This window comes from Branchiostoma belcheri, unplaced genomic scaffold (assembly GCF_001625305.1).
Source record: "Branchiostoma belcheri isolate BF01 breed outbred unplaced genomic scaffold, Haploidv18h27 scaffold5, whole genome shotgun sequence".
Taxonomy (NCBI): Eukaryota; Metazoa; Chordata; class Leptocardii; order Amphioxiformes; family Branchiostomatidae; genus Branchiostoma; species Branchiostoma belcheri.
In genome coordinates this window covers 6,435,585-6,456,684 of record NW_017804131.1, presented here as the reverse complement: position 1 = coordinate 6,456,684, position 21,100 = coordinate 6,435,585, and the positions used below count along the sequence as shown (strand labels likewise).

General features: G+C 40.4%; 1 protein-coding gene and 1 long non-coding RNA gene across 2 annotated transcripts; one reads left to right on the top strand and one right to left on the bottom strand.

Moving 5' to 3' along the window:
* The first annotated feature begins 9,682 nt into the window (after positions 1 to 9,682).
* On the top strand, positions 9,683 to 15,028 carry LOC109479716 (neuronal acetylcholine receptor subunit alpha-10-like). The gene is made up of 7 exons (XM_019781707.1): positions 9,683 to 9,701; positions 10,282 to 10,421; positions 11,390 to 11,499; positions 12,165 to 12,343; positions 13,047 to 13,192; positions 13,742 to 13,958; positions 14,324 to 15,028. Exons 1-7 carry the CDS (start codon positions 9,683 to 9,685, stop codon positions 14,902 to 14,904), a joined length of 1,392 nt encoding a protein of 463 aa, XP_019637266.1. The 3' UTR covers positions 14,905 to 15,028.
* A 281-nt stretch (positions 15,029 to 15,309) lies between these two features.
* On the bottom strand, positions 15,310 to 18,258 carry LOC109480127. Its single transcript, XR_002140818.1, has 3 exons — positions 18,108 to 18,258; positions 16,448 to 16,515; positions 15,310 to 16,001 (listed from the first exon to the last, which is right to left on the bottom strand). It is a non-coding gene; the product is annotated as an uncharacterized LOC109480127 (long non-coding RNA).
* Between the last annotated feature and the right edge of the window lie 2,842 nt (positions 18,259 to 21,100).

Genomic DNA, 21,100 nt, shown 5'->3' with positions numbered 1-21,100 from the left:
ATGTGATCTGATCATAGAATACTGGGCTCAGACACAATTTCAAGCAAAGCAGTGTGGATGAACTAGGATATCTAGCATTTTAGCATAAGCTTGCGTACTTGTAAACTCCCCTTTTGCTAGAGGCTGCGATAGACGGTCTTCAGAGAGCATGTGATGGAGCCTGATAAACTGTGAAAGATACACCTCGATAGCCAGAAACATCGACCATACCAAACCTCCCAGAGAATGTCCATTACATGCATTGACATGGCACTGCCTTGCGACCTCCTGGCACCAGCTTGAAAACTATTAGATCGTATCATAATTTTAAGAACTGAACTTTTGCAACTGATTAGATCGTATCTTAAACACTCTTCACTTAACAGTATGTAGATTTACAATATGAACGGAGAAAGAATCTAGGTTAATGCACTGGTAATGCTGTTAACGTAGATACAAGATAGATATAGTTTTGCTTTAGCAGTTAACTGACATCGGGTACTTGAAAGCGAAACTCTAGATCTCAGACAACCTGACGCTAGAGACAACCAGAGGCATTATGATGTACAATGAAGCAATTGAAAAAATATTTTCTTGAAAACTATGAAAAAGCATGATGTTACAGTGAGCAATATTGGTGGCTTTTTTGATGCATGAAGTTTTGTCTCTTTGTGATGGGACAGCGAGTCCATGACACAACTATACACTTATAAGATCTTCTTAAACCAAACGTACGTACGTACAAATACCCTGGGTGCCAAACTAGTTTCGGGCCGTTAGCCGTTTTCCTTCGGCAACCAAGAGCCTATCTAAATTACCGCTATGGGGGGAGTTGAGCCCGAGGGGTTTGTCCGTTTGGAGGGCCAGCCAAACTCCCCCCGGGCTAGGCTCCCCCGTAGCGGTAATTTACACCAGCGGGCGAAGGGCTCTTGCGGCCCGGAAAACGAGTTTGGCTTCCAGGGGAACGTACAAAAGGAGCTTAGCATTCCATGAGCGTCGTTTGTCGAGTATGTTAATCCAGGAACTGGGAAAGTATGTTATCATTTACAACCAGAGAGGACTTAAGTGTATTCTCTAGGGGCAGGGGATTAGAGGGCTGGTATCTCTGTGGCAATTAGCAATGCTAAAGACGTTACTCCAGCCAAGGCTGTTTTTATGGACCATTAAACCGGACGGAAACATCGTTGAAACACAGCTAAAGATCTGGTAGATCGTAAAAAGAACACCTTGGAGTGATGTAATGAGCTGTGATTAGCAGGAGCTAATTGAGTGTACCTTTTACTGACCTTAATGAGAATGTTCCGAACGTCTATTCTTCCTTCTCCGGGTACTGAGCAAGAATTTATTTTCATTTTCATTTATTTTATTTAACCAGAGTAGTACGCTCAGGTCTACTGACCTGGTTTTCAGGTATCCCTGGGGTTACATAATAAAATACACAATATACATGGGAAAACACACAATAAGAATATACATTGCAATTTCAACTCAATATACATAACAATCGTAAAAACGTTTGCCACTCAAGTCCAGAGTCTTTAAAAGATGTTAAAGTTGAGAGCTGTCCTTGCTCCCTGAAAAGTTGGTTCCACAGGACCGGGCCTTGGTACTGCAGAGACCCTTTGAACGATGTTATGTTTTCCTGTGGAACTTTCAGCATATGAGGATCCCAGTTCTGCAGTTGTCTTACAGCTGACTGTGTTCGTCTACTCAGCATAGGTGTACATCCATGTACACATGTGCGATAAGTATGGTTGCATTTTGTTATGGCATTTTGTTTTATATATACAAATGAAATACGATTTCAACAGTACTATAAAAACAGCCGTTATAACGTCCGGTATATTTAAACTTACACATCGTTCAATAAATAACTTGTCATAAAGTAGATCGAGCTCTTTGTAAATCGAAAAAGCATTTCATCTCCTTCCCTCCGGAAATGTTTTTGATAAAACCTTCATTGAGGATTATAGAGCAAATTCTCGTATCTAACAAACTATCACGATGACACATCCAACCGGAAAGACGATATCCCCTTAACGGTAGACGCAAAATACAGCTGCTTGTAGGACATCGCAACTTGTAACTCTACACGACCGATGGAGGAATGTGCAGTTTCTTAAATAGACCATTGACATTTCCCCTTGGGGACATGGCATAAGCTTCCTCCCTAATTGTCTACCCACTTGGGTATGCAGCTATCATCATAGATGCTTAAAGAATTCAGCAGGTTCATATGTCATATAATCTACAATCCCAATGTCCAGACTGTGCATGATGTACAAAATGACTAATAAACTGGTGGACGTACCAACCACTAAGTATTTGATACCAGCCTAGAAAAGAACGAGAAACAGTCATACCTTCAAATATCAGAGTTATCAACCAAGAATCGAGGTGTTCAAAAACTTGTATTTTCCCAGAACTATCGTAGACTGGAACTCGTTGCCACCAAGCACAGTTGGGGCATCATCACTAGAAAGCTTTAAACAACTCCTGCAATCAAATGTGCAAAGATTGGGTGTAACAAGTCGTTCGGTGTGATATAGCTAGCTGCCGCCGCGCCGCGTGCCTGTGAAGCTGGTGTGTTACGCCGAAGGACGTCTATATCGATACAGATACAGAATCTTCAGAATTCTTGGAAGAAATAGTGTTGAATTATGTATTGAGTCAATATTTCCCAGTTGTGTTAGCACAGTGCAAATTCTACACGCACAAGCGGTTTTGTGTAGATGTAAGTACACTAAATCCACAGTGTAATCTCTAACAAAGAAACAGACAGTTGTGACTGATGACCGGGCTAAACTATTCGTCATCTCTGAAGGAAGTAGAGCAAAAGATGCATCTTTTATAAGAGGTCAGTAGAACACCCCAAATTGGACACCGTTTCATAGATCATAGAAAGTTCTAGCCCGGCGAGTCCCTAGCAGGCTTATAGAACTGGGGGTTTGGTGGTCTTCGGCTGTTTTCTGATTAGCCCAGTTCTAAAAACGGGGGTAATTCAACCAGGCCGGCTATGCTGTCTATATGCAATCAGAAAATAGCACATAAAAGCTCCCAAAGACCCTGAAGACCCCCCCCCCCAAAAAAAACCCCCAGTTTTTGACCTGCTATGGAGGCTAGGAAAGTCCGTCTCATTCATGTTGTCAGTCATCGAATTTGAAATATCACATAAGACAAAGCTCTAATGTGAAATCGTGACCGTTAATCTTAATATCTGCCTACTTTCCTGTACACGCAGGATGCCAGTGTCCTTTGAGAGTTCTGGTATTGCCTTCCAAATGAAGCATTGTACACTGATGAACTGCTTATCTTCAGTATTCTTGGAGATAAGGTAAGAGGGAAAGGAAACTAATAGACTCAGTGAAGGGAGGATCCCAAAGGACTTAAAGGCTGTAATGAAATGATCAAGGTTCACTGCATGTAATTCATTATTGACGAACTATTTGTACTAAACCGCAATTAATATTTGATTAAAGAGTTAAGAAAACTCATTCAAGCATGATTTCTTTTTGGACAATCATCATATATATATAATTTTTTTGTCTGTATCTGTAGAGCCAGTATAACCGCCATTCGTCGTAACACACAAGCTTCGCAGGCACGCGGCGCGGCGGCAGCTAGCTATATCACGCCGAACGACTTGTTACACTCAATCTTTGCACATTTAATTGCAGGAGTTGTTTAAAGCATTCTAGTGATGATGCCCCAACTGTGATTGGTGGTAACGTTAGCGAGTTCCAGTCTACGAAAGTTCTGGGAAAATACGAGTTTTTGAACACCTCAATTCTTGGTTGATAACTCTGCTATTTGAAGGCATGATTGTTTCTTGTTCTTTTCTGGGCTGGTATCAGATACTTAGTGGTTGGTACGTCCAACAGTTTATTAGTCATTTTGTACATCATGCACAGTCTGGACATTCTACGTCTGTCTTCCAGCATATAACGATGTTAAAAAGACAGTATTATCATCATTTATATTTATACCTCTTTTATGGACTAGATTATAACGTCATAAATGTTGCATTTTGACGTTAATTCCAAGGTTACAAAAGAAACACCTTAGATCGATAAAGCAATTCCAAAGAGCAAGTCTCCAATCGGATTACCACTTGCAAAGGTAATGGATGAGAAGCTATAAATACTATCTGGCACTTATACTACCTAGAAATTGGCCTTGGTGCTTAGTATTTATCTTCATTACAAACCAATTGCAGAAGAATACGAGTAACATATGTTTCTCAGAGCATTGATTTTGTTTTATCTTATATGTACATAACGTTAGCCAGGAAAGGACGTCGATAAATGCTTTATCGGCTCTGACTTTTGAAATGGTTTTGAGACCTTCCCATTCTTGATATGTTTATGGATGGAAAATTACATCTACCCACCTATTCTGTTGTGTGTTTCTTCCTGTATGACTGAGAAAAATAAGATATATTGAAAGGAATGGAATATGTGTAGGTGAAACATCAATAGCTAACACGTACGTTTGTACAATATAGCAATAAAACAATACAGATTCTACAAGATTATTGAATTTCACAGTTTCTTTAACAATGTTGGAAAAGTGATGAGAAGGCACAAGTGAGTTTAAAAAAAAAAGACATTTATATTTTATATAATGGTATCAAACAATGTGGTTAAAACCATGTTCAACATTAGGGAGGCTTAGTCATAGTTTACATACTTTTACCAGAACCACAGCATTTAGGAATGATGTAATGGGACAGATTAACCATAAGAAGACATGCCAGTCTGATCCGTACTCTCTGGGGACCCTTGAATAGCCGGGAATAGACTCCTCCCACCCCCGCCTAGAGTATGTGCTCTTCCGGTTCTTTCTGCCATCAGCGGCCTTCAGTAGCGGAGTCCCAAAGCTAATTTACCAGTTATTTTCCGTACTGCCCCCGCGTCGAATATCAATGAAACGCGGTGAGCATTTCTTCATTGTGTAATGGATGCCCTGCCAGATCCAATTTAGTCGTAATGCAGTGATAAATGGTCGTGTGGAGTTCGTAATAGGAGCAGTGTTCCAGGTCGTAGCGAAGGCAGTGTGGTGGGTTGCTGCCGTCTTGCTCATCGTCGACACTCGATCGGCACCAGGCAAAACTGTTGCAGGAGGCACCAGGCATGGCGCCCTGGCTTCTTCGATTTGCGGTCTTCGCACTCAGCTGTTTCTTGTGCCAACAAGGTAAGATTTGTTACTATACATATCCCTCGCGACCAGAGGTTTTGTCCATTCTGTCCCAATGATATTGAAGACGAACAACATTTTATTTTGAATTGTACACTGTATAACGATAAACGCACAAAGCTGTTCAACCTTCACTCCGCCTGCTCAACAGAATTTGTTACATTTCATGCTATAGATAAATTCAAGTTCATCCTAGAAGGCAATAACCCTTACTGTGTACAAATAGGTAAATATATCAATGTTTAGACCTTAGAACAAGTAGTATTAGTTGACCCATCTATTGTTTTGTACGTAGAATATTTTCGTTGTACCCATGTATATTTGTCTGTATATCTACATGTCTTAGACCTTACGAAATTCGCTGTACTCTTTTGTGTCAATAAAGTTCTATATATCAGCACTGAGCTTTTAACTACTGCCCATCTACGACTTACCAGGTTAATGTGGATGTTTCATATCTGTATGCATATGTGTAACGTTATAGATTATATGAAAAAAAAATAGTTGGGTCTTTTCTTCTGGTTGATTTTTGCTTGTGATGTCTTGTGCTACATGTCCATGGAATGTAGCAATGATAAAAAAAGATTGAATTCAACCCAGAATTGAAAACGTGAACTCTGAATACAATAATGTACATCATGTATATGCTGTTTTATATCAGACGTTGTTCATTGTCTTTATCTATTGTCTTTAGCTACAGAAAAATCACGTGTGTGGAATGCAAGTAACCCAAAACACATAGTGGATTCTTGTGACTTAGTACATCGTTGAACATTTATGCTTCTACAAAAGAAAGCATTGTTAAATTCGCATGACATAATTAGAAATTTGAAAAAAAAAACTGTCTTGCCTTTGTTGTTGTCTTGTACACAATGCAGTGTACAAGACTTAAAAGAACATAAGAAAAGATATTTTATCGCCCTCGAGGGATTTTCAAAACCCTCCTGTACTTATTTACATTACTAAAGAAACAAACAACCTTATCTGTTGCTCAATTTGTACCGGTATCCCACAACACGACCGTAATCCTTTTGAACTTCGATAACATTTTGTGGTAAGATATCTGTAAAACAGAAGTCTAATACGGCACTAGTGTAACGGTTATTACACTAGCATATCTCGTCGTAAAAATATCATTCTGGATAAGCGCATGGCAAGAATGATCTGTTTACCTTTTACGAAATTCTTTGATACAAGTAGTTTTGAATCAGTTAAACCACTCACTTTGAGGGACTACGAGATCATAGTTTCGGGCTAAAGAAAAAGTGGGATACGGCTAGGATGCCCCATGTGACAGCCACATGGGTCTATGCTGTTAATTGACCCCTTAAAGAGGATGATTGCTATAATAGGCTTAAAAGGCAAGAGATCTTATAAAGATAAGTGGGAAACTGGCTATAAAGGATCTACATCTGTCTCATGGTGTTGGTCTACTAGACACAATGATGAGCACATTTCTAACGGATTTTACACAGGACACACATGTACGAGACATGTACAAGAAGATGTGAATAGCATAATGAATCGTATCAAGTTACCACATCGTCGTAACCCAGCGATAACCTTTGAACTATTAAATACTGACTGATACGTTCATGTATTCCCAAGGGAAATCATATATGTGTGCTTACATTCACGGATGTATATAAATATATATTGTGTATATGGTTTTGTCTTTGTATTACTGGCAAAGCTGTCGAATGAAGAACTTGACATTCCATTTTGTTCTGGATAGAAAAAATAGCTTATAAAAACGCGCAAAGATTTAGCCAGAATGCATTAGATGATCCGTGATCCAGAAATAAACGATACTACAATAAACCTAATTACACGATTCGTAACATACTATTGGATTGGCTAACCTACTTTACACAAAAACGAGATTACGTACTTGAAAACCTATCCTGCAAAAAGTGGATTCCTTGCCCAGTGGGTTGTCATCCGAGTGTTCTTTTGTTGGATTTATATAGGATCTTAGCTCTAAGTGCACCGTATTTTGTATCAGTCAATTTCCTTTTGTCCTATTTAATTACCCCCCTTTGAAGTTCCCGTTGAAGTCGATTTCATAGACTGATAATCTTGTCAATCGCCTTAATGGTACAGACGGTAGAGAGAGTCTCGTGGGTAATATTGCTGATTGCTTTCTTTGTCTGGTTCGATAGCCTAGAACGCTGAGCTGATTGAAAACTAATGGGCCTGAAAATATAGGATTTACGGAAGGCATTTGAGGTCTTTGAAGAATACAATAGTCAAAGTTTATTGCAAATACTTGCCCGAGGGCTAATTGCAGTTACAAACAACATAAGAAAGAAAATACAGTGGTATGTGAGACTATATCTACGTCTAGCATTATACTATATTCTACAACATACATGGTACTAGTTTACTGGGTTTGACTTCTTCTTTTTAGGCAATGGAAGACGAATGTACCCACCTCTTCTATAATATGTGGGTTCTTTGAATACATGGCTTTAGAGAATGAAGGTAGTTTCCAGACATTTTGATAAAGAAACTGTAGCTATCATTCATCAAATTCATTGATGAATGGTTATTTTAGATCTATGATTTACAGCCTTGTAATAAAAACAGTTATTATTTGTAAAAAGCCCTAGGCGATACATTAAAGTGCCAACTATCTAGGTTAATATCAGTAGGGATCAGAACATAATATCTAGTTATCAAATATTCATAAGAAACACGTCTTCTTGGCAAGAACATCGCCGCGTCTGCGTCTTATTAAAACTTGTAGATCAATAAGGTATCCCAGTAGACGTTAAAGATCTACACAGGTGTACTGTACCGTTACCATTATAGATATATATAGTAGTAATCTTGCTGATGCTGCGTATAGTCAGCAAAACTTCAAGAGAAATAAATGAAGAAGAACTTTATTGCACGACAATTTGCACGACAATATTGCACACGGTACAATGTATGGCAAACTACATAAAGAGAGTAACAACAATAAAATAAGTGTGTTGAACAAGACCTAATGTCGAATAAAACCTAACAAATCTATATCATAATTATTCAAATAATAAGGGATAACACAAGTCTATGATAAAGTGTTACAATCGAGTGGGCTAATTACAAGTTTCGGATTTTTTTATAATAAAATTTCTAACAAAGCATTCCTTTTTATATCTACCTATTTTTGCGTTGTGGGAACCATTACATGTAAAGATATAATCAAATCTGTCTCCAATTCACCATCGAGACTCTTGAAATCTATTGTACTTGATTCGAGAAATGAAATAGCTTGTTACGTAAAACATCATATTTGGTACATTCCATAACAAAGTGATATGTGGTTGTGCCTACCGTGGCCTCAGAAAGTATTACTAATACAAAGCAAATATTGAGAACGCTGAAATAATGCATGGTAGCAAGATTAATTTTACAGAAGTTGCAAGCTCCCTAAACCTACCGACTTGAAACTTTAATTTACTCTGGAGCTGCGTAAAACATCATATTTGGTACATTCCATAACAAAATGAAATTCATTTTCTATATGCTTTGGACAAAATGGACAGAACCTTTGGTCAGGGGCTATATTGTAATATCTACCTGTTTCAATATTCAATTTATGTGTTTGCCTATGCTAATGTTTCATACGGAAGTGCATCGTAAGAACTTTGTCAATGAGTACTTTCCACAAGAGAGCTTGCACACTTTACAAAGTTATAAATTTTTGATCATGAAATATATCAGTGATTTCCCATCTGGTTAGATATGATGCTTGGAAGCTCCAGAGTAAATTAAAGTTTCAAGTCGGTAGGTTTAGGGAGCTTGAAACTTCTGTAAAATTAATCTTGCTACCATGCATTATTCCAGCGATCCGCGGTGCCTGGTAGAGGCTAGTCGGGGCGACAGGCACGCACTGCCGCCGCATTGCTTACGGGAGGCCAGGCGCGCGCTACCGAGCGGGGGATCAATGTATGCACGACGATCTGCAGGGGCCGCAGCGCAGGATCGTAAAAAATGGCCTAATAGCATACATAATAACACCTACATAAGACCTACACGAACCAGCGCCCACCCCAAAATTTCCAGTATGAAATAAAAATACCAAAATTTTATCGATCCTGTCAATAGTAGAATAATTTGCACTGCTGACAGGAAAAATCCTGTCAGCAGTGCAAATTATTCTACTATTGACAGGACGATTCTGTCAGCAGTGCAATATTTTCTGCTATTGACAGGACGATCCTGTCAGCAGTGCAGTATTTTCTGCTATTGACAGGACGATCCTGTCAGCAGTGCAATTTTTTCTGCTATTGACAGGACGATCCTGTCAGCAGTGCACTATTTTCTGCTATTGACAGGACGATCCTGTCAATAGCCATAGGCATCATTGTATTATAAAACTGTCAAGTCATATTTATGAAAACATGAGTGGGGCATTATTGAAAACGAATAAATCTTGATCATACACGAAAATACAGCCATGCCATGAGCCTCAGTGTTGGTGTGTACATTCTCATCTGTTGCTGCAAAAGTACGCTGGATGTCAAAGTACATCCAGCGTATGTATTTCTGAAAAAGGAATGTTTTAATACAAATCAAATACGTCTAACAATGTTTTATGAGCTCTGGTTACATTGTTTTTTTTGCAACAGACAACCTTAGGCCAAACCAATTTAATTTCTTGGTTAACGAATTATTCTAGTAAAATAATGGAGCGGGCGGGCGAAAAAATAAATAAAAACAGGCCTAGGCATCCTATTATGGCCCAAAATGGTACGATAGGACTGAGTCAACACACCAGGCTGGTTCAACATTTAAACAATGAATTTTGAACTTTTAATGATACCATTGCATTGAAAGATGGAATAACTGTAACAACTAGGATGAAAAGGACTGTTTCCAACTGTTCAGGGCAAAAAAATGAGCATTTTGCAGTTGATTCTGAATTCTTTTTCTTTTTTTGCAAATCAGAAAAAAATGAAGCGGGCGAATCCGTTAATCAAGAAATTAAATTGGTGTGGCCTTAATGTAAAGAAATGAAGCCATATTTCATATTTGTCTTATACTAAAGGGAGAACCCTTTTAACTCACAGCGGTTTCTAAATGAACATTGCATTTTGTTAATTTCTCACCCTTCAGAAGCCCAGTGTCTAGACGAGGTGTTACGCCTCCGTTCCAGCCTGTTGGAAAAGTACCAGAAGTCCATCCGACCCGTCCGTGACTACAGGGACGGCATTACTGTGTATCTCAACGTAGCACTGAGGCAAATAACTGACCTGGTAAGTTATTACCTCCATGAAAAATGGAAGTATTGTTTTTGGCGCGTCTGTATGTGTGTGTGTGTTTCTGCACGTTTGTAGTCAGCATAACTTCATAACGCATTTATGGATTGTGATAATATTTTGTATGTTGGTAAGTCTTAGGAAGACAAAGGTCAAGGTCAAATATGGGCCTCCTGGTGGTTGACCTTGGTACTGCAGCAGAACTGTAATGTTTATAATCTATGGCAGGAGGAATATCACCAGGTACCAATTATGCAAATACGGACCTAATTTGCATAATTAATCTCAAATTTCTATGACTTCTTAGTGGTAAATAATAGAAATTTCATACTTGGAACATGTGTAAGTTAATCAAAAGTTAACATCACGGTGCATTCATTATGTTTATGTAGAGGTCATTTGCATAATTAAAGAATAAATATACATATTTCATGGAGGTATGAGATCTCGGAACTCTTGTCTTAGGTAATGTTGTTCCTCTGAGAATAACTGGATCGGATTTTGTTAGTGTTTGGAAAAAGGAAGTTCTTCTTCGAGTTGACTCGATTTGCATTTGCAAACTTTCATTGTGAAACGACTAAATGATTACTTTCCTACAGGATGAGAAGAACCAAGTGTTGAGGACATTTTGTTGGCTGAGAGTGGTGAGTTCTAGATTCTCCGTTTGTGTGGTGGTGAGGTTAATTTGGCTGCATAGCTCACTTTGCTTTTCTAAACACTGCTCGAAATATGTTGAAAAAGAAGTGGAGGTGATGATATCAATACAATAAATTTGTACGTTGATGTGCTAGGTTGGTCATGATGCTTCGACCACAACTGAAGTACAGGGCTCCCAAGAAGCCAGATATTCTGTTGACTGAATGATCATATGTTACATAGATGATGAATAGTAAATTATTAGGAATATGCAACTTGATATCTATTATCTTGATTTGTAATTCAAAACTAACTCTGCCAACTTACAGTACTGGAAAGATGAGTATCTCCAGTGGAACAAAACGGAGTATGGCGGGATTTCCAGCATCATGTTTCCTAGCAGGGAAATCTGGATACCAGACATCTACCTGTACAACAAGTACGTATCCAGGATATTTGTGTTTAGTGTTTTTTCAAATAACAATCTTGTTGTTGTTGACTCTGTATTCCGCTCACATTCGTCGGATGTTGGTCACATGTGCTTTAAATAACAAGATCGAGTTACCTCGATCAAAACATTGTGGTACAAATGTTTCAAACATGATCTAAAAACAAATGTGTGTAATTCTGGTCCTGATATCAAAGGAGACAAGGTGGCTCTGTCGCTGAATTTGGGACCCGAAATCTAGAGGTTAAGAGTTTGAATCCTTTGGTGTTTTGCACCCAAAAGCAGTTTACCGGTTATGTGAAACAAACAAACAAACAAACAAGCAAGCAAGCAAAAATGCAGACCCGTGTAGTAGATTCTTAGCCGAATTAGCCTAGCCTAGCCTTTTGATATTAGCATCTAATTCATCCTCTATGTACCCTGGAAGCCAGAACTCGTTTTCCGGGCCGCAAGAACCCTTCGCCCGCTGGTGTAAATTACTGCTACGGGGGAGTCTAGCCCGTCGGGGGGAGTTCTCGGGCTCAACTCCCCCGTAGCGGTAATTTAGATAGGCGGGCGAAGGGCTCTTGGCTGCCGAAGGAAAACAGCTAACGGCCCGATACTAGTTGGCATCCAGGGTATCCTCTATGTGGATGCATCTAATTCATCCTCTACAGTGTAGACGAGCAAAGTGACGGCGGCCTACAGCCGGGCACTAACGTGAAGGTGACGTCAGAGGGAGAAGTGTCATGGCTGACCCCCTCCTCCTTCACCAGTTCCTGTAAGATCGACATCGGACCGTTTCCGTACGACCAGCAACACTGTATTCTTCACTTCGGGTCCTGGACACATACAGGTCAGAAACGTTCACACTTGGTAATATTGTTGATTTAAACACCATTTCTGATAATTCTATACAGCATTTAGTTCTTCGCTGTAGTTTTACTTTATTCGTATGATATCAACTGCAAAATAATGTTAACCGTACAAAATTATATAACACAAACAAAAAGATTCTAACTGTATGTGTCTTCTGGGATGGGAGGTTTGTTACTCACGCGAGGTCTCGTGTATTTTCAAATGTCTTGTAAAATATTTTTTGTCCATTGTAAAAGTGGCTGCGAGAATATAAGTTGTACCTAACTTGAGTTCGCAGTCACTTAGTCCATGTCTTTTCATTTGTAATCATCATTGTGTTTCTGAATAAAATAAAATTAAAAAAAAACGTTCACACAGCACAGTCTTTCTTCTGCAATAGTTTCATCGAAATTAAGAGTGAGAGTTTAAGAGCCTAGCCGCGTCGAGTGACGCATAGGGCGGCGCCCATCTCCGTTCTCAATAGCCCTTGGACACACAGCAGTGCAATCACTGGGAGCTAGTCCACTGGTAGTGGTGTGTGTGTGTTAAACTCCCATACTCTTTCCCAAAGTACTAAGCAGAGAAAGAAATATGTACCATTTTTAAAGTTTCTAAAGCCATTACTCCTGTAGTTTAATCGATGTATTTCTTATTTACTTTTGCAATTTGAAGGCAGCCAAAAAACTTTTTTCTTTCTTCAGGTGTGCAGGTGGATTTACAGAACGCGAGTGCAGCAGCAGACTTGTCTGACTTCGCCGATAACGGAGAATGGTGGCTGCTGGGCATGCCGGTCAGCAGGGAGGAAAAGTTCTACAGCTGCTGTCCCGAACCCTATCCTAACTTAAAGGTATAGAATCATAGTTTTTCTTCTTCTTCTTGAACACAGGCGCGTTGTTTATGTGTCCTCTAGCGGATTTTCTTGGCACTCCAGCGAAAGATACAGTTTTGATATCTTCTGCTCTGGACATTCATTGTTTCATTTACTTATTCTTGGTTGGGAAGAAGTGGTGTAGGTATGAGTCCCCTGCATGGCATCTTTTTTTATTAGAACTGCAGGGTGTTCGATTCTGGTTTCGTAAACTTTGGAATGGAAAAGGAGAGCTAAAGTAGGCCAAATGTATTGTCTTGTTTAGTATGTTATTTCATCAACGCACTCTGTATCTGTATAGTCGGTATAACCACCCTTTGGCGTAACCTCACCTCACCTCACCGGTCCCATAGCAGTCTGTCCTGCCGTCGGGGCAACTAAACTGTCCACAAGAGTTATCCACCCAGTTATCCACCCAGTTATCCACCCAGGCGTAACACACCGGCTTTATAGAAATATTACACGTATTATTATAGAAAAAAATGAAGTCATGTGTGATGTGTCAATATGTGGGATTTTTCTGTGCAGTTTTCAATCGACCTGAAGCGACGCCCGATGTTCTACTTCTTCAACCTGGTTCTGCCGTGCCTGATCCTGCTGCTGATCAACCCGCTGGTGTTCTACCTGCCGCCCGACTCCGGGGAGAGGATGGGCTTCTGTATGACCATCCTGCTGGCCCTGGTCGTCTTCCTGCAGCTCGTGTCGGAGTCACTGCCGAAGACTTCTGACAACATCCCGCTCATAGGTCAGTAATATACAATATACTATCTCCTGTATGCTACATGGAGAAGTCTCATGAAGTAAAGAAACATGTTCTAAAGGTTGATGACTGGATTTCGACTCTTCGTCGCGTCGTCATCATGTGCTTCTTATTGTTTCAAAGAACTGATACCAAATAATTTACGATTTTTTTTATTCATGTATCTATTTGTTTATTGTATTGTTCGTGTATAGTAGTTTATGAGTTTCTTTTGAATCTATCACCCGTACCCCCCGCACTGAACCTTGTTGAAAGGGGCCGCATGGACGAACAAGCCATGGAGGCAAAATAAAAGCTTTGAATTGAGTTAAATGATTCGGAATTTACTTATTATTCTTTACTTATTACAGGGAAGTTCTTTGCTGGCACCATCTTCCTCCTCGGTCTAACCGCGATGGCCAACATCATCATCCTACACCTGTACTACCGCCGGCCCGGGTCCAAGGAAGTCCCTTCGATCATCCGTAAGATCTTCCTCGTCTACCTGGCCAAAATCTTCTGCTTCACCAAGGCGTCGGACCACGACGACGACGGGAAAGGCGTGGTGGACAGCACGGACACGCTCAAGATCTCCAACCCGTTCCTGGACGTGACGCAGATGTTCCCCTTCGGCGGCTCGGCTCCCAACTCACCGGACCCCGGCTCACGAGACTACGGCACCTGGGACTGCTCCGGGCGGGTCCGGAGGAAGGAGCCTCCCCGCGTCACCTTCAACCTCGAGGCGATGCAGACCAACTCTTTGATCTACCTGAAGGAGATCCTGCGAGCGGTGAACGTCATCGTGAAGGACATCAGGGAGCAGAGAGCGGACGAGAACGTGGAGTTAGAGTGGAGGGATGTGGCGATGATCCTGGACCGGGTGGCCCTGTTCTTCGTCATCGTGGCAACGGTAGCGCTCTCCATGGCGATTTTGCTGTTCAGTGGGTTATAGGACTGACGGGAAACATAGTACTAGTACGTACGCTATCCAAAACTCGATGTGTCATTCACCAAAAAGAGTTCACTGAAATGACTCTCCTGTGATCAGTCCTTGTAGCAACTCACGATTATAAGAAGAAAAAAAAAATGATGCCAAAGCTTGAATATTTCTCGAAGCTTAAGTATGAAGACGTAAACTGTTTCTTGTGTATGCGAAGTTAAATGGTTGTAGATGTGGACATTATTTAACCTAGAAACTTGTACATATCACTTTTCTGTAACTAGAAATTGTGTGATTTAGAATACGTTTTGATTATAGAAGGAATGTGTGGTAAGAAGAATGTACTTGTAGATACTTTTCGGTACTAATGATCTTTTTGGCGACGCCTCAGGGGCGGAGCCGTTAGTATAGTACTGCGATCGAGTTGAAAATATTCTAAAAATTCCGTCAATGCATTCCCTAGGGAATTACTTGTTTGAATGACTCTGTGTTTGTACACAGCAAGTAGGGATATCTAAAGTGATGGTTGATCTTTTGCAGAAGTCTTTTGTGTAAAGTTTAATGGCTTAGTTGTCAGTCGATAACTGGATACTTTATAAGTAGGAAAGGCCTATGTTACCATGCATGCAAAAGGCACCTTTTCCGGCCAACTGTGGCTTTGTACACACAGAATATTAATGATTGTTTTTATTGATATTTCAAATATGTTCTCTTCTATCAAGAGAGAAAAAATAGAATAAAATAAAACAGAATAATTTTGTTGCTCATAAGAAAGAACAAGGAGCAGCATATTCAAGCTTAAAAGAATAATGTTTTAAGTAAGTTTTTAGCTTCAACCATATGATGCTGGGCTTTTATTTATAACTTAACTGTGTGCTAATGATGATGTTTTGTGTGTTTTCCACCATGCGTGTTTGTGTCAGTCTTGCTTTTTTTATTCATATTTTTTCTTTGCTTTCACGATGCTGCTGCATTCAATGCTTGTTTTTTCAATCTTCTTGCGTGCAAAACATGAATGCACTCCCCGATCCTTCCTTGACTGGGCTTCGTGCTTGCCAGTGAATCCCTGCTGTAGTCTGCATCTCAGGGTGAGACATGGCGAAATTTACCTGTGGACACAAAAAGAGAAAAGCAAATGAGGTCCATATTTGAATAAGTTATGTGATTTAATGATGTTTACCTTCACCTAACTTTCAAATGCCCTAGGTATGAAATTCCAGGCAGTTACCATTGCTGAATTACAACATTGCTGAATTTCTCATTAATTATGCAAATTAAATCTTAATTTACATAATATCTGCCTGTGTTTCTCTCGTTCGCAATTACATATGCCACATGCTTTAATAGTCCTATCATGTAATTTAACTGAATCATGGCACGGGGGCCTGGCACCTAGGCTACATTGTTTTCCCAGCAATCATTAATCATAGAAAGCATGGTACTTTTCAAAACTCACACAGCTTATCGTGAAAGAAGCACTATAGAGATGCGAACATTGCCTAACTATCGTGATTATTTACAATATTGCGTATAATAAGGATGGTTAGGCACTTACCTGGTATTTTGTTCCACTTCTTCTGTCTTGTATTCTTGAGTAACTTTTGTGTTTGTCGTCATGTAGAGCTGAAAGAAACAGTGTAGAACAAGTTAACGAAGTTTGTTATATTCTAGGGTTGCGTTATTCTGCATAGTTCGACAGCGTTCAGCGTGACCGCGGAGGAGAACATGCGTACAGAGCAGCAAAGTGTAGGTGCATCAATCATCAAGGGTTAGAGTTAGGATGTACCGGATTGTCAATAAACAAAAAATACATCCACGTCGGGTGTGTCAATAAGAAAATAATTTTTTATATCCACACCAAGTGAATCGATAAAGAGAAAAAATACCTATCCACACCGGGTGTGTCAATAAGGAAAGACAAATATTTTATATCCACAACGGGTGTGTCAATAGCCACGTACTTTCTTAATATCGTACGATGATGTAACCAACAGACCCGTATGGTATACCGCTTACTGGCCATCGAATCCGCATTATGCATTTCTAATTATAGCGAACTCACCTTTCCTATAACCGCTGATATTATAAGCCGACAAAAGGCAAAAGTAGGGAAAGTTCCAAAAGATTTAATGAGCAAGTACCCTATTCTAGTATATAATTATTGTACAGACAAAGGGCGAATTTTCTTCTATACTCTCACCCCGTCCAATCAACCCCGCCGAGACAGCAGATTCGAATAGCTTCCTTGTTTACTCAAACCACAACATCAGTCAAAGCAAAGATTTAAAATGATTGTTTTAAAGTTGATAGTTGTGGCTGTTGGGAAATGAAATGATCCACGCGATGTACCATGGTGATAGCAGGGCATACATGAATGTGACGGTCCAAGGCGCGGATTTTTCTAGAAAACGATGAACTGTCAGTCTCAAAAACGTATGAAGCAGAGTCAAGGAACTGATTGTAAATACAACGGAACGATTATTCGCCCTAGCACCGTATATACGTAGCCTCCCCGGTATATCTACGGTCATGGACGCCCGCCTGCGCTTCTTCTTGTATAATCTTAAGAAACCAGTTCTACATCCTCAACAAATGTAAAGGCGAATGTTTTCATCTTTACTCTGTGACCCAATTTCCCCCAAACCACTAGAAATTTTCACGTTGACATTGTCGGGAATTGTGGGGAAAATCACTGTTGTCAGAAGCTGGGGGCAACACTTACTTTAAGCCAGAGAATCGCAACAGGCTAAGTTTAGTGGGTACGTCATTTAGAATAGTATAAAGGGTTATCATAGTGTAGAAACGAAATTAATGAGTTATTTACGCAAGCTTTACAACAAAGATTGACAGCGAAGGAAAACATTTGGACGAAGCGGTGTCAGAACCGTCAGGACGCCGGTGTGAACAACAATTCTTTAAATTTCAAAATAAGAGACGGTACCCAAGCAGAACGTGGGGCCGCTCAGAGACAATGTCACCTAGCCTGAACGACTGCATGGAAAAACGGACTGATCGAAATGGAACAACTTACATGTTACATGCACACAAAAAAATCATAACATTACACAAAAAAACTTTAAACCAAAATAATACACCGTTTGATGGTACACGTAAGAAGGCAACATGAACCAAGACCGTGGACACAAATACACACTACATATGGCATGGTTCTAATATTAAAAGAACAGTCTCAACCTACTCAAGTTTGGGCTTACCTCCGTGCCTGCACGACTAAAATCCGGGGGCCTTCCAAGTGTGCGTGCTGCTCCGGCGAGGGTTGACCGGGCCGCGGGACACCCGCTTTCCACGCCCGCGCGCTGTTGGCCGGGGCTGCCTGCATTCTACGCCCGTGCGCTGCTCCAGATTGGCCGGCCGGGCTACCCGCGCTCCACGTCCCGCGGCCTGGTCGTGAGGTCACGCCGCCGATGGACGTGGGTTTTTTTTCCGTGCGTAATGAGTCTGCGAGTAGGTCGCGGTGATATTTATACGAGGACACATCCTTATTAACATGTTTTGCTAGCTCTGTCCATTTTTGGAATATATGGGAGGGATTAAATATTGCTAATTGTAAGACAATTACGCCTGATTGGCCAAGACAATGAATACGATTATCTAACTACATTTCTGCTGACCACAACAACTTGTGCGAGGCAACCTCCGGCCATCTGGCCAGGGTCACTGTATGGGATGGTGCGAAAGGGGTCAAGCTTGTTGTTGTAGCGGCGGTGTAAACAAACAGAAACCTTCCCCGAAACCTGAAAACGTAAAGCCCCTTATATTACCAACATGAGCACATGTCCACAGCGCAAGCCTTTTCAAATTCCAAAACGCTGCCGAAAAGAAATGACGGGTTCCATTTATTTACTATAACGATGAAACCCATGGAAGATTATAAAAATAATGTGTGTCTTTATTCTTCTTCTGTTGTGTTTCCTTTTACTGTTTGTCCTAAAACCGCTACAAAGAAAAATATGTGCCAACAAAAACGGACAAAAGTGCATCCAACGTTACATTGTGACGCGGCGATTTGAGGCATATAAAAACTAGCATCCACCAGGCCTTTCTACGGGAATACGGATCGTAGAATTCGGGGAAAAAAGAGATTAAAATTGGCCAAGGGAGTCCGGCCGCGAGGAGGTAGTTAAATGACCCCCTTATAAATCTTTCCCTCCGAAGGCCAGTCAAACCTACTAGGTCCTACAAGGCGGTCAAACTCCCCTGGCAAATATTCTACTATAAATAGCCAGCGTTGTGAGTCTGGTAGAGGCTATGTAAAGACATAGTCACTGAAAAAGTCAATTGTGAACGACAGGCCAGATCAAGTGTATAGCAAATATTAGTATCTGGACATACATTTCTGCATTCGGAATCGGAAACAACGAATGTCACCAAGGAGCTCTTATCTACGCACCGCAACACGTTCAATTCGACAGAACAACAACAGATGACACTTGTGGAACCGCCTGATCTTCGCGGATCAACTTTACCTCTATAAGGTCGTTCTGTACGTTTCTGGCGAGTGTACCTGTGGTCACTCTATTTATTTATTTATCAACCTTGGATGCATGTTGGTGTCCCTGCAAACGTGTGTGGCGGACAACACATCTATAAACCAGACCTCGTGACCGTGGCCTGTTTGCGAACCAGCACACGGACAGCATTCAGGATATAATACAAGCACCTACAAGCACGCCAGGCCTATATCTGTAGCATTGGGGGTTCATAACGGCTTTCATAAACATTTTTCTGACAATCCCGTACCTGCGAAAAGGTTTGGGTTTGATAGCCTATTCCTACCCTTACAGAATATACACACAGCGACAGACCATGCTATGTTATGCACATAATGATAATGTATATGATATACATATGGTTTTTGCGTATCGATCCAGAGTCCAGAGCGCACGTAAACTACTAGTATATTGCCCTGCTTTCTATTATATAAGGTCAACGACCGCTTGACCGGGCATGTAAAATTTGCAGCGGTGGAGAAAAGGATCGCTTCGGTAGACTAGATAATGATCACCATACCGGTATCCAGTGATCTTTGTTCCTACTGACTTTATACAAGGAGCTTTCATCACAAGTAGTATGTCCTTTTATGTCTTACAACTTTTGATAGATTTTATCTGGATTCATGTGCTGTACGTGCGCTCTTATAGAGTCCATTCCAAGTCACCGCGTGTTTTTTAAAATAGTACCTTTAATATTTTCTCAATGTTTTTATTTTTGAAAATATTATAAATATTCTGAAATTATTATAAAAATGTACGTACTTGAGTAGCATGTTTTCGAAAATGTCATAATTTGCAAAAATTTCGAAAGTGGCAATCAACTGAGATCTTAATTTTAATTTCTTTTTTTTACCAGCCAAACTTCGTATTTACTTGATGTGCAGTTTCACCCGCGGCATCTGGGTTTACGCTCTCTGGCGGCGTCCTTTGTAGTCCGTGTAGTCAAAAGGCAGACGCCTGCATACAAATGAGCCCGATCATGACGTCACACGCGCCGATGCAGGCCGAAGATCGCGATCGCCCGAGCTGCCAGCGGTTTCCGCGGACTTCCTTATTTGGAAGCACACATGACTTGCACGGACGGCGTTTTTGACGAGAGGGAAGACGGAGTGTATTTTGACATGTTTCGGCGCCGTGTAATAGATCTACGTAATACTGTGCGAGAAAGATCCTTGAATTTACAAGCGTTTTTGTGAATGGGTACCTATTTTTATCTCAAGAAATATGGATGGACTGTACAACCATGGTACAACAGAAAGGATTTGATGTTTCACTAGAGTTTGAGATTTATTAAAAGCAGCGTACGGTTTGGCACTGTTTTTCAGTATCAATGGCTGGCCGCTATCGTGTCGAGTGCTCGCCGACGGCAGGATCGCCGCAGGGTTCATCAACGATACCTACTAGTATTTTTGGCTCACAGAACGCTTCGTGTTGATGTGCAAATTACTTCGTCACGGGTCATTTACAAAAATTAAAAAAAATGGTAGAACCGAGTTGCCTTTCTTTAGAAATCATTGGAAATATCGTACGCGGACTCAAAAATATTTCGAAAGTTTTGTAATTTACGGAAATTTCTTAAGAAGTTAAGAACAAGTTTGAAATGTTTGTAAAACATAAGATATCCCTTTAAAAATATTTATAAAAGATTGGAATTAAATCTAAACAATAGCAACAAACACCGAGCTAAGAATGGG

Bases quoted from the DNA above. Each gene is read 5' to 3' on its own strand.
- LOC109479716 (XM_019781707.1), top strand. The intron at 13,193-13,741 runs GTATAGAATCAT...TTTTCTGTGCAG, and splicing joins AACCCTATCCTAACTTAAAG to TTTTCAATCGACCTGAAGCG. The intron at 13,959-14,323 runs GTCAGTAATATA...TACTTATTACAG, and splicing joins TGACAACATCCCGCTCATAG to GGAAGTTCTTTGCTGGCACC.